The 14,081-nt window shown below is 36.1% G+C and overlaps 1 protein-coding gene across 2 annotated transcripts in view; it reads left to right on the top strand.

Annotated features, from left to right (window-relative positions):
- BMPR1A (bone morphogenetic protein receptor type 1A) overlaps positions 1–11,625 on the top strand; it is a 73,871-nt gene extending 62,246 nt beyond the window's left edge. For both annotated transcript variants that reach the window (XM_064716386.1, XM_064716384.1), the window contains 9 exons: positions 157–259; positions 670–769; positions 1,561–1,660; positions 2,473–2,617; positions 3,475–3,667; positions 4,044–4,341; positions 4,842–5,017; positions 5,525–5,655; positions 6,700–11,625. In XM_064716386.1, the coding sequence (XP_064572456.1) occupies positions 157–259; positions 670–769; positions 1,561–1,660; positions 2,473–2,617; positions 3,475–3,667; positions 4,044–4,341; positions 4,842–5,017; positions 5,525–5,655; positions 6,700–6,825 (1,372 nt within the window). In that variant the 3' untranslated portion in view covers positions 6,826–11,625. The remainder of the gene's footprint in view (positions 1–156; positions 260–669; positions 770–1,560; positions 1,661–2,472; positions 2,618–3,474; positions 3,668–4,043; positions 4,342–4,841; positions 5,018–5,524; positions 5,656–6,699) is intronic.
- The last annotated feature ends 2,456 nt before the right edge of the window (positions 11,626–14,081 follow it).

The following is a 14,081-nucleotide window of genomic DNA, read 5'->3' as shown; positions in this document are numbered from 1 at the left end:
GGAGGTCTTTTATTCTCAAATTGGATGGTATCCCCTGTATTAAAGAATTTTTCTAGAAGTTTCCATTCTGGAATTCTTAATGGGTTCATGGTCAACTAATGCTGAATATTAAATGACGAACATGCTGGTAAAGCACACGTGATATGTTTCTTGCAGAACTAATGGGCATTGCTTTGCTATCATTGAGGAGGATGAACATGGAGAACCCACACTTGCTTCTGGCTGCATGAAGTATGAAGGTTCAGACTTCCAGTGCAAGGTGAAAAAATGAGATTTATACCAGAGCCATACTTCTATTTCATTTTTGTGCCACTCCTTTTTTTTGTTTTAAGAGCAGTATTTATTTGACATATGGTTAACTGGTTTTGACTAAGCTCAAGACTTTTCCCATATGTTAAATGGCCACTTAAGTAAAAACCATCTATTTCTGTGCAACAATTGCAAAACATCTCATGAAATATAAAAACATGCAAGATCCAGTATAGGGTCAGAGATTAGATGCTATCTGTCTGCAACTGCAGAATGATCTCATACATTAAATGGTGTGGTTGAAGTGCCTTTTAAATAAAATAGCTTACACTTTTAGTCTGTGCTGTGTTGTAGCTGTAGTATCTCCTGTCCCTGTTTTAGCTTTAAAATCTGAGTGTTCATGAAATTCTCCTTCAACAGGACTCACCTAAAGCGCAGCTGCGCCGAACGATTGAGTGCTGCCGCACTGATTTCTGCAATCAGGATTTGCAACCAACATTGCCCCCTCTTGATAGTACAGGTAAGCACCTCCTTATGTTCACACTGCTAAGAGGTGCTGTTTAAGTTCTGTTCTTGATCAACAATAGAAATAAGGGAAAATGTAATTACAGAATTGCACAAATCTGGGTTTTCCCTTACTCAGTAATTTTTATATGAAGATCTGTACTTCTCTTCGTTTTCTGTTTTCAGTTTTCCTTTTTTGCCACTTTCAAGTTAATCTTTTCCTCAATCAGTCACTCGTGGCATTTTTGTTCTTGTTCTTAGTGCATTCATGTCTTGACTGCATGCGATCGTCTGTTTTTATTCTGTTTCCACAGTCTGATCTCTTTTTAAAATGTTTTTCTTAATCTCTGCTGTGCTTTTACCATTATGAATGCCATCATAAAAAACTATTCAGACCTTGTTAACACCTCTTCATTGCAAATTCATTCTCTTCTTTCTGTTGTTCCCAGTGAAAATAGTTTGTTTTCATGTGCTTACTCATTCATTGCTAGGCAAGTTGTACTGGTCTAACTGTTGCTTTATATCTTCTCAGAATCTTACTGCTCTAAATCCTTTATTTCTTTTCTAACAAGCTAGCAAGAGTCAACCAAAACCAACAACTCCCAAATCTCAAGCTGAATTTTTTTTTTTTTGTCATCCAAATGAATTTATCTTTGCTTTTGTGGTATAAATACTTTGATACACAATATATGAAACCATACCTAAATAAACTGTTTACAATATATGTTTCATTAATAGACTTTGGAAACTCTCTTTTTTTCCTTTCTATTTTTTCTTCCTTTTTTTTTTCCTTTTTTTGTCAAATAGATGGACTTTTTGATGGCAGCATTCGTTGGATGGCAGTGTTGATTTCTATGGCAGTCTGCATAATTGTCATGGTCATCTTACTTAGCTGCTTTTGTTACAAGTAAGAAAGCACTTTCTTTACTGGAAACATTTTTAATTTTGCAAATCAGCGTAAACAGAACAGTTATTTTGCTAATGTAGTCAGTTATAATCATACGTAGATTGGAAACAGTTATAACCTAATTTCACATTTCTGTGGGTAGCAGTTTCCATCACTAGGTAAAATGAAATGTTCACAGCAGAGAATTTAAGTGAGTTTGATCCTTTCCTCTGGGTACAAAGTATTTACAGTTTTGCAAGCTACACATAACTTCAATGCTAAAGCAGCTGGTTAACAGGGGTATCATCGTGGTCATTATGCTTTTGGGTCTTCAGTCACTTTTAATAGCTAAATTTCATCTGCTTCTGAGATTTTCTGCTGAGTTTCAAAACTAAGTAATTGTCTAGCTGAGCTAAGGCAGTTCATTCAGGTGCTTCTGTTAGCACCAGCCCTGTGCTGGAGGGGATCACTGTTCTAGAAGTTTCCAAGGCTTGTGTCAGCCTCAGCTGCTGTGGTTCAAGGTTCTGTCTGTTCATTTAACCCAAAATCAGCAATGTTGTGCTGGTAACTCTGGCTGAGAGTTGAGTATTAAAAATGGTGGGTTTCCCCCTCACTGATAATCAGCTGACAAACCTGTACATGCATTACAAAAGCTTCTTTACATTAGAAAGCTATATAAGTTACATTTCAGGAAAAGAAAAAATACAGTAACATCTGCTTCTCTGTTTTTTCTTTTGAGAAAGTGTGAATATTTAAATAGCTCATTTCCTAGATGAGTTTGTTACATATTTTGAGTGTTTTGGAGTTCATCTTAGCTTGTGTTACTTTTGCAGACATTACTGTAAGTCGATGGCAAAGAGGCACTGTTATAATCGTGACCTGGAACAAGATGAAGCATTTATTCCAGCTGGGGAGTCATTAAAAGACCTTATTGACCAGTCACAGAGTTCTGGGAGTGGATCAGGACTGCCACTGTTGGTTAGTCATACACTTGAGATCTTTCTTCACTGAATTTCTCTCCATCACATACAAAGTTTGGTTTGGATCTAATGCCTAGAACAAAGCTGTTTGTTCATACGAAATGCTAATTATTTTATATGCCATTATGATGAAGGTGAAGTACAAACTGAACATGTTCTAATGCCCATTCTCACATAGTTAATTAAAATTAAGTGTCAGATATGTTAAAAAAATCTTTTGGCATCAGCAGAATTCAAAGAAACTTTAGAGCCTACAGCTATTAGGATAAAAATACAAGAAATGGCTAATATAGGTATCAAATTGAGTCAACTCCGTGATTTTACTTGCTTAGTATCCACTGACCATTAAAATAGAAAAGCCAGAGAGGGACTTCTTACAAGGGCATGTAGGCACAGGACAAGGGGAAATGGCTTTAAACTGAGAGTAGGTTTAGATGGGATATTAGAAAGAAATTCTTCACTGAGGATGTTGAGGCACTGGAACAGGCCGTCACAGAAGCTGTGCATGCTCCATCCCTGGCAGTGTTCAAGTCCAGTCTGGATGGGGATTTAAGCAACCTGTTCTAGTGGAAGGTGTCCCCACCCATGACAGAGGAATTGGAAGTAGATGATCTTTAAGGTCCTTTCCAACTCAAACCTTTTGTGATAATTATTCATAATTTTGTTCATTCACCATCCTCTATAATTCTGGCATAAAAATCAGCCAGTGAGACAGATGACTATTTATAAATCAGAAATAAAATGCAAGAGAACATACCCTTCAGTTAGAAGTTAAGATGACTTGAATCTTTTGGGGTTTTTTTAATACCTTGGAGGCAGCAATAATGAGTCCAAATTTTTTTTTTTCTTCCTTAGGTTCAGCGCACTATTGCCAAACAAATTCAGATGGTGAGGCAAGTTGGAAAAGGACGATATGGTGAAGTGTGGATGGGCAAATGGAGGGGTGAAAAAGTGGCAGTCAAAGTGTTTTTCACCACAGAAGAAGCCAGCTGGTTCAGAGAAACAGAGATTTACCAGACTGTTCTCATGAGACACGAAAACATCCTCGGTAAGGCAGCAGAACATTGCTCAGCTGCTGCAGGGTGCAGGAGGAGCTCTTACTGGGTGGCTTTAGGGGTCTAAGGCAGCTTCTGTGGAATCACCAGATGGGTTATTCCCTTATTATGCTCTAATGAAATGTTACTCAAAGTGTAGAATTTTGCTGCTTTTGGTTGGAAATATGTCTGCAGTCTCTTTGCTGGAAGGCTGGACTGGTAACCTCACATACAGTTAGAATCAGAGGTTCTGCATGATTAGTTTTCATAAGGACAACATGTGTTTTCTGCTACAGTACAAGAAAATACAGCTTTAGGAATTAGCACTAAATCTACTACACAAAAATTTTATGTACAAATAAATAGTAACTTTGTTTATACATTTCATAGGTTTCATAGCAGCAGATATTAAAGGCACTGGCTCCTGGACACAGCTTTACTTGATCACGGATTACCATGAAAATGGATCATTGTATGATTTTCTGAAGTGCACTACTCTGGACAACAGGGCTCTGCTCAAACTGGCCTATTCTGCTGCGTGTGGCCTGTGCCACCTGCACACAGAAATCTATGGGACACAAGGCAAGCCTGCAATTGCACACAGGGACCTGAAGAGTAAAAACATCTTGATAAAGAAAAATGGAACCTGCTGCATTGCAGACTTGGGTCTTGCAGTCAAGTTTAACAGGTAACAAATCCTCTGTCATGGGAGAACTTTCATGTCATTTTTTTATTTAATGCACCAGATACCCAGTTTGAAAAGGCAGATGGAATAATTTGGTTGTTTGCTTTCAGGGATTTTTTTCCAGTTTTGAGGGTAAAATGTAGTTCTTGAAAGCTGGTAAACATCACAGTAAAAATAGGTTGTTAAGAAACAATGAAAATACCCTTATGGAAAATAAAAGGAATATAGGGTCCATTTTGTAGAGGAAATGGACACTAACTTTTTTATTCAAAACTAGCCTTTCATAGTAATTGCAATCATGTAAATTCTTCATAGAAAAATTGAACAGCATATAGGTAGTTGAAACTTAATTGAAGATGTGATACTTTAATAATATTATTAAATACTTTTATTAGTTTAAGTTCTATGGAGATAGAGACTTGTCTTTTTAGTGGCTGTGCCATACAGGATTTCATACCTTGTAACAGTCCACAGTTCAGTAACTTGCTAATGTTTTCATCTAGTGACACCAATGAAGTTGACGTTCCCTTGAACACCAGAGTGGGAACGAAACGTTACATGGCTCCTGAAGTCCTGGATGAAAGCCTGAATAAAAACCATTTCCAGCCATACATCATGGCTGACATCTACAGTTTTGGGCTGATCATCTGGGAAATGGCTCGGCGCTGTGTCACAGGAGGTAAACTTTGCAATATTCTGTGTAAAATCTACCAGGCCCTTCCCTCACTTTAGCAATGCTTCACCAGGAAATAATATAATTAGCTTGCTGTGTCATTGGGCTTGTATTCTTTAAAAGCAGTAGTAATAGTCTGACAAATATTTTTGTGACTCATCCTGGCTTTTCTTTTACTCTTCTTTTGTATCCTTATGCATCTTCACCTGTATTCTTCCATCTTAAATGTATCTATGTGCTTCTTTGTAGCATGAAGTAAATTAGAAAAAGCTAAAGCTAACATTTGGTATCAAAATCAAAGGCATTACAAGGAATTATCACAGCTACTAAAGTTAATAATCATAATATTGGAGCTTTTATGCTAAATTGTTGTTGTAGTGAAATTTTCAGATTTTTACCACAGTGAAACAGCATGGCAGAAAGTTAGTTTTTGTTCCTAGCTAAAGAAATCCAAGAAGAGATATGTACTTTTATTTATTTTAATTGTTCTTCATCTTTCACAATGATCTCCAGGTATTGTTGAAGAGTACCAGTTGCCATATTATGACATGGTGCCAAATGATCCATCCTATGAGGACATGAGAGAAGTGGTGTGTGTCAAACGCCTGCGCCCAGTGGTATCCAACAGGTGGAACAGCGATGAAGTGAGTGTGCTCAGAGAAAAATTGTTCATTAATATGGGGTGGCATTTTAGTTTCATATATACTAAAATGTTGTAAAGTAGGACTGCATTCCCATATTCTGATACTTTGAAAACCTCACAGCAATAATAGGAGAAAGACATGCTTGAGATCAATTCAAAATACTGTACTTTTTAATGTATCTTTTCAGTGATCTGAGGGGAAGATTGCCTTAAGCAGCGTGCAAGTATATGAACACTGCTCTACTTGACATCATGTGTTTTAGTTAGTGGAATATATTCAGAGTTTAATTTGAGCTAAAACTTAAATAATTTTTAATTCATTTTATTAGTCTTAATAGATACAGCTTATTGATTTGTGGCATAAGATATTTCATTAAAGGTAAAGCAGTTCCTTTGTGGAATTCCTCTTCCTTTTTTTTTCTTTATTCCTGTTACATCCCAGGACAGTTAGGGATAAAACTAAAATACTGTCGTTTATATGTGTTTTTAAAGGGCCACAGCTTGAACACAGTGAATGAGACACAACTATTTCACATAGCAAATTAAATATGTCATATCCATTTTTCCCTAAGTCCTTCACTTCTATGAATTCCCAGTTTTGTCCTATTTTTTTGACTACTGAAAGAGCTGTTGTCCCACCTTCATTTCCCTGAAAGAATTCTCTGTGGTTTTGCAGCCATATATGTGGAGATATTTCTGTTTGTTGCTGCCATATTTGTACGACTATTCTTGAAGTTCTGGTAATGCATCATTGGGAAAATCAACATTTCCATTAGTCCCAGCTACCATAATACTAGGCAGTGACGGGGTGGGATAAGAAAGATTGGCATGTGGATGTCGGGTTTGGGGTGTTTTGGGGTTTTTTCCTTCAGTAGATCTCTTTATAATAGTTTTCTACCAACAATTTTGCAGAAAATTTGGAAGTTGCATGTTTTTGAACTTGAAAGTTCTACAATTTGAGCTTGACAGCGAACCAGAATTATAACTTTGGATGTAGCAGTTGTTTCAATAGCACGCCTTTGTTTTTTCTTTGTTTTTTCTGCAGTGTTTAAGAGCAATATTGAAGTTGATGTCTGAGTGCTGGGCTCATAATCCTGCCTCAAGGCTCACTGCCTTGAGGATCAAGAAGACACTTGCCAAGATGGTGGAATCACAAGATGTAAAGATTTGACATAGGAAATTGACTTTGGAGAGCAAAGCTGGACTCCCTAGATCTTTTCACTCAGACGTGGGTGAGGAAGATAAAAACAGAGAAGAGGAAATAACTGAGATTCAGTATATTTTCTCAGCACACTTCTACAGGCTGCTAATGAAATCTTTCAGTACTTCATAGACCATGATGCTGAGAGCCTCTATACACTACGTGCTACATATATGGACAGCCTTGAGAAAATACACGTTTTGTTTTGGTTTGAGCTGCATTGAGACTTCAATCATACTTAGTGAGTCTCCAGTAAAACTCTGGGTACTGAATTGAATGTTCAGATTACAGTGCTTTCTGTGAAAGCCTAACAAGCTATATGGATTCAACAGAGATGGAGAATATAAGCTTTTTTTTTTTTTGCCTTCTACCTGATAAAACCTAGTCAATCCATACCAAGTTTTGGTGAAACAGCGTGTAGGTTATTAATCTGTTTGTGATACTACTCAGTTTAACAGTTCTTTATGCCTTTATGTGTGTGCCAGGATTATTTTGCTGTCATTTGGAATATATAAGAAACCATTTAAATGAACAAAGTTTTATGGTCAGGGCTCCATGCATTTTGTGGCTCCACAATCAGAGATTTGCTACTGAATCTTTTGCCATTAAGTTATTCTTCAGAAATCTCAGTTTTAATTTTTATTTTCTGTTTTTTATTTGGTCTCAAGGAGAACTGCAAAAATGTGAACCATTAAGTAATTAAGAAATGGCTACCTAAATCTGTAAGGAGCTTGAAACAATCTCTTCTAGAAATGTAGGCTGCTTTGGTCGTCTCACTTGCAGTCTAGAGATAGCTTCGTAATTGGATCCCTGATATATGTCATATTTTTTTCATAGTGCCACATGCAACCAGCATTTTTGCCATAGAGTACTTTACATCTTAGCAGAAAGACTGATGTGTCTTGGTGATGTGGTGATATGTCTTGCCTTCCTGCTCTGACTCTGATAGGTGTCTGTCAGGCTCTGAATGTCTTCCCATGAAGGGATTTGTCAGCTCTACCATGTGGTCTTTCATCATTTGACAAAACTAGGCAGAAGGTGAGTTTTAAAAGGCTTGAGAGCAAGTCTGGTCTACAGACACAAAAGAGGGAAGGCAGGAAGCTCTGGGTGCTCTGAAGATCAGAGAAAGCAGTAAAGGGTCAAGACCAGGAGAAGTGAGTACGTGAACTGTTGCAGATCAGATCCACAGCGTGCAGGAGATTTGGAGCTGGGTTGCTCTGATGTAGACACAGGAGGCCACATCTGTGGGCCACTTAGTGGAAGTCAAGATTTGAGACAAGGTGAATCAGTGGGTGTTGCAAGTTCTAGTTGAGTTTGGGAGGAATAGCATTGAAATTAAATCATCAAGATACAGTAAGTTAGCACAATTGTAAAACTTGGTTTTATTGTGCCAACTGTTAAACCTGCATGAGAAACTGAAGTTCCCCCATTTTCACCACTGACCCACACAAGGTGTATAAAAGCCAGAACCCTCCATGAGGTTACTGTAAAGTAGAATTATTGATTTATAACTCCTTTGGCACTTCTACTTGGAAGTTAGAAAATAGTACCATAACTCAAGTTGAAGCTTCAAAGCATGAATCGTCTGAAGATTGAACACACAGTATTGGAACCATTGAGTCTATTTGATAATTTAAGTGCCTATAATTTTGTACTGTAAATCTTGTTCTAGATAACTTTAAAAAGGGAAATTATTTATACAGTGTGTTTTGTGCTTGTGTAAAAAAAAATAAACAATAAATACCTAGTCCTAGGTACATCTGTACAATTAGATATATGCACACACACACGCCATAGTTGAGATTTGAAGAAAAAGGTTAAGAATACCAGAATTGATGAAATTGTTAAAACTTCAGATTGATTTGTGCCAGATTATTTGTTGTCTTAAAATATTTACATAGAGAATGTTTTGATGTGTTTAAATTTCCCTTGAAAATACAACTGATACAAAGCAGTGTAACACAAAGTAATGTGATTTGTGTACAATTACAACATTTTAGCATGTTACCTTTTTGTTTTAATCCTGTAGTTCCCATAATGTAAATGGTCAGGCAAAAGATTGCAGTATTTTTATTTTCTATTGTGATGTACAGACTTTATTTAACAGTTCTACATATTTTATAGAAAACTAGCTATTTCAAGGGACTTTTTTTTTTTAAATAAAGTCATTACTTTTGTTTAGTAATGCCTTTAAGTATTAATATGTATTCTGGCTGAGAAGTTCATAGGTATGTCAACTTTAACTTATTTGAAAACAGCAAGAGATTTATGATATTGTGCCACAATCCTCATGATAAAGGGCTCTTAATAAAAAAGTTTCTCCGTCCATTGCCAAGAAATTTATGATGATTTTGAAATTGTTAATCATGTCTTCGCACATAATTTTTGCACAGGTAGTTGGAAAATTTTTGGTATAAGCCAAAAAAAGTAAGGGATAAGCTTTTGTTTTTCCTTCTCTAGAATTTTTATCAATAAGAAGGAAAAAAATGTTTATGTAGGTACCCTGCTAGCTTAAACTTTCAGAGCATGAAGATCTGTCTAAATTAACCCCATTCTATGTAGAATATTGTGTCATTTCTTTTAGAATTTGCCACATCATCATTTGCTCTAAACATGTTTTGTGAATTTTTTTTAGTTCATTTTTTCTAGCTCTTGAGGAAGCCCCTTTTGGAAGTATGAATTTCAATAATTTGTACATTTTCACTTATTTTCTTTTCCATTGTTAAGTATTGCAAGGCAGCAATAGGATGGTTGGACACCTTAGGACCTAAATTGATTTTCAAGTTTACTTTTAACATAGAGGGAGTCTACTGCTGCAAAGATGATTTTTTTGAGAGGGAAAAAATCTTTTTTGCCTTAAACCTAATTTATCAGCACTTCAGTTACTCTGTTCATACTCAAATGTATCATGCATGTGTAGTTCTTGCTGTGCTGAACAGCAACTGCCTTGATTCTGATACTCAACAAAACATTAACACTAAAGAATGTCTATACTGATACTTAATCTTTTGGGGGAAAAAATGTGCTCTAAGCCAGCCCATTAATTTTTACTTAACTAAGTATAATTAATGCAGACTCCAAAGGTAAGCAGTTGCTTTATGCAATCCTGTAGTGTTCAGAGGAAGCCTTTTAAGTTCAGAGAGGGTAATGAGATTCTTCTGTTGGACTATGATTAATCTCATTTTTGGAGGTCAAAATTTTAAGCATTTGTCATTTGAAAAAATATCCTCCAAAACTGGCAAATGTGGTTAGGTTTTTTTGTTTGTTTTTTTTTTTTTTTTTAATACAAAAATCAACTGTGTGGAAAATACCTTGAGAATACCAAGACTGTGCCTTGGAAGTTCTTAAACACTCAAATGGAGGGATTTTTATGTTTGTTGAACCTGTTCCATGTGATTTTATATGGAAATAATTGGAGTCACTTCATTTGTTACAGCACCTAAAAGGAACGTTTTTGTGTTCCTGTTAACTTGTAAATTCCACCAGAAATGTGGTATTCCTATAGAGAAAATTTGGCTTACATTCTGAGTTTATTCTGAATTTTACTTAATATAATTTTTCCTCAAGAAACAGTTTTCCCAATATCCATAATTTCTTATGAATTGTTTTCTTTATTAACCTTTTTTGAGGTCTTGAATGAAATGTAAAATTAATATTTTAACTTACCTCCATAATAGTCTAGAATCAAATTTTAGACCTTGATCTAAATGACCATTTGAATGTGTTTAAAAAACAAATAATTTGGATACATTTCAACTACTCTGTCTTAACAGACTGTATTTTAATGGTCTAAAAGTGTTTGAAGAGCAGAGATATAAAGTTAATAAACATTCTTTTGCTATTGCAGATATTTTTAAAGGGAAGTTACATGCTCATCTTCTGTGAGATGTTCGAATGATTTAGCCTTTGCTCCCTCTCCTGACAGTGCCTCTGAGTTAAATCTTTATCCTGTGCCCACAGTCTCTGTCCCAAGTAGGGGTGATGTCTAAAAGCAGCTGGCAGTGTTGCACAGCCCAGTCCTCATGGAACCATGGTGCTCAGCCTTGGTTGTACAGCAGAAGTAGAGGGCACATTACTTCTGGTATTTTGACAAATCTAATGTAATTGTTGCTTTGTGATATTTTACTGTTTAATGCAATTATAGAAGCCCACATCATGTAGTGACTTTTGTGCTCCAACATGACATGCCCAAAATGAAATGTACTATATTGTATACAAGAAAAATAAATAACATTGTAGTTAACCTGGAGAAGATGTAAATAAAATATGAAAGAAGAGTGGAACAAGACAAATGGTCACACTCTTGTGTGTGTTATATGCCAGAAGTGTAGAATACTACTTTAAAAATGTAACACACTAATGTATTTTGTACAGCATCTGCTTTAGAAGGTGCCTTATTGAGTTTACCATGAATTGCTTGTTCTGTACACAGATTATGTCCAATGTATCATTTTTAAGTAAATAACCTTATTTTAGTACACATTAGTAATGTGTTTTGTTACTATAAGATTTTGCCTTAAAAATGTAACGGCTTGGAAATCCTAATACTGTAACTAAATAATTCCCTACTTTTTCATACCTCGTTTATGGTTTTTCCCCCCACAGTCTCTGAATAAGTTGTTAATTATTACTTTTATTGTTCAATGACATTGAAAGTTATTTGGTGCTCTCTAGGTTCAAGCTCTTTATTCCTTGCACAATATTTAAATTTGAGTGCAACAGTAAAAAACAGTGTTTCCTTTTCCTGACTTCTATCCCTGTGTTACAGCAAAGCCAAAAGCAAATCAAAATCAAATAATACTTTTATTTGAGCATATGCAGGTTCCCTACATGTTGGTTTTATCCATATAAATTTGCCTCAAGCTTACCAGGTAAAACCAGAAAAAATAAAAGGATGGGGAATTTTGTAATTGCTTTTTGTTCCCTCTGTATAAAACCTTTTTTTTGTGTAATAGTATCCAAATCAAGATATTTGAGTTTAATATGTGTATGTACTGCTTGTTGCAAAAATATGCAGGCGCTTCTGTATATCCTGCGAAATTTATTCTGGTTTTTATGATTCAAGCAAATGAAGACCAGTCAAGGGGATATCTCCCCTGTGAGAACCATGAAGAGGGTGTCAGAATTTGTTTTCTCGTTGCAGAACTGTATTGGCTTCTACTCCCCATAGAGTCCACCTTTAATTTACAAGGAGAAAGAAGTAAGATCATTTTCTGTTCTCTTTTTGCATTTAATCAGGAAAAATATTAGATTTAAATACATATTTTTTACAGTAGCTAGAAAGATTTTATATCTAAACATCATAAAAACTGTTACCAATATATTATAATTATAAGCCTTGGTTTGTTTTCCCTATACAATCAAGTGTTAAATTCTTGCAGTGTAGTTCTGGAAAGTGCTGTGGAAAGATCAGCAATGTAGTTTCAACTTTCCTGTCCTTAACACATAATACCAGGAAATTAGACTGCACAAAGATTTGGTCTCCTTAAATGAGTATCTTGGCAAAGCAAACCTTTTTCCTATGGTTGTGGCTATTTTGGAATGGAATGTCTTCACTGGTTGCAGTGGTCGTGGTTGGATTTAAAACTGGAATTTCATGTTAGCGTTGCAGGAGGACATAAGGAAAATTGTGGGTAAGTGTTTGCACCTGTCCGTGCTCTAATGAGCAGCTTTCCTCTCGGTGTTGCTTCGTGGAACGGCCACACGGTGGGGCTGTGTCCTAAAGAAAGCATTTGGAAAAAAATTGGGGAGTTTTGAGACATGAAAATAAGTTCTACTGCCTGCTAGCAATAAATACCAAAATGGTCTCCATTATAAATGGGTGGGTTTGACCACTATGCAAAATGTTACTGGTGAGTTGGCATCAATATCTAAGAGGTGAAACAGCAGTAATGTGTGAAATGTGAAACATTTCAGTGAAATGTGTAAACACTGCACATGGATGTTTTGTGGGCATACCAAAAAGCGCTCTGAGTAATTAGCAAACTGAACCACAAGCTTTTATAGAAATAGCAGAAGTATCACTAAATTCAGAAAGGATCAGATATAATTCTATTAATTTCCTTAATTCCTTCTGCATTTTATCTTCACCTTTCCCCAGAACACCACTTTGGTGTTTGTCGCTGATGTGAATGCAGTAGATGAGTATCAGCTGTGAATCTGAGCAGGGAAAGGACCACTGCTATGGGCTGAGCACCTCCTGAGTCTGCTTCATGAGGAGACCTCCATGGGCTTCAGACTGGCTTGATGTGGGTATTACCTGAAGAATTCAGGCATTGCTGGATCTACAGAAAGCAAAATTGCTCATTTTTGATACAATCAGTACTTGAATTTGGAGTACAGTAAGGAGATTGTCTTAATAATGGAAAAGGAAAAAAACATTAGGAGACTTTAATTTTAAAATGTACTCTAAGATACTGACATTCATAAAGCAGCAGATCAGTAACAAAATAATTCCACAAAGGCCCTAAGATACACAGCTTTCTACCTAATTACAGAGCTCAGTGGTTTGATCTGGAAATACAGAAACTTGAAGCAGCAGCAGTGTTTTCTGTCAGGTTTCTAGGAAGTACTAAAATCTGTTGGAAGCTTTTATTTTTGAATATGAGTGTCAGATTGACATTACATATATCTGTATCCTGGAGTGAGCATACGTTTCTGTGCCTATTGCTGCCTGGCCATCAGGCACATCAGTCTAGTCAGTGTGCTGTGAGGGAAACTGAAGCTCTTACAGACAACTCTTCCCAGGGCCTATGGTCAGCTTCAGGTTGTTTTTCATGTTTGGAAATTCTCCTAAATCCACTGAGCCAACCAATAGCTGTATTTTAAATTATCTTCATTAAATTGATTTTTCTAGTTTGCCTAAAAATACAGGTCATAGTGGTGTGGCTATGTTGATCTAACAAAAATGCCCAAACAACCATCCCACCAAAAAAATGCAGGAGTGGTTTAGATGGAGGCTTATTTAAAAGCTGGTTTATTGCTTTGAACAAACAAAACCACAGGCCAGTAGATGAATCATTGTTCTCTTGTTGCATGAGAAGGAAGTTGGTCTTCCTGGCTTATGCAGCCCACAGAGTGATTTATCCCATGGTCTTTCATTAATTTTTTGCCCCATAAAAATTAGTCTTCCCATGCAGTGTGTCCTCTTTGTATGTGCAGGTAGCTAACTTAAGCACATGTTTGAAGACATCTTTAGAATACAGAAACATCTTCAACTTTTTGTT

Source organism: Zonotrichia leucophrys, chromosome 6 (genome assembly GCF_028769735.1).
Source record: "Zonotrichia leucophrys gambelii isolate GWCS_2022_RI chromosome 6, RI_Zleu_2.0, whole genome shotgun sequence".
In the NCBI taxonomy this organism is placed as follows: domain Eukaryota; kingdom Metazoa; phylum Chordata; class Aves; order Passeriformes; family Passerellidae; genus Zonotrichia; species Zonotrichia leucophrys.
Note: the sequence above shows the minus strand (reverse complement) of the source record. Positions and strands in the feature narration are given on the sequence as shown.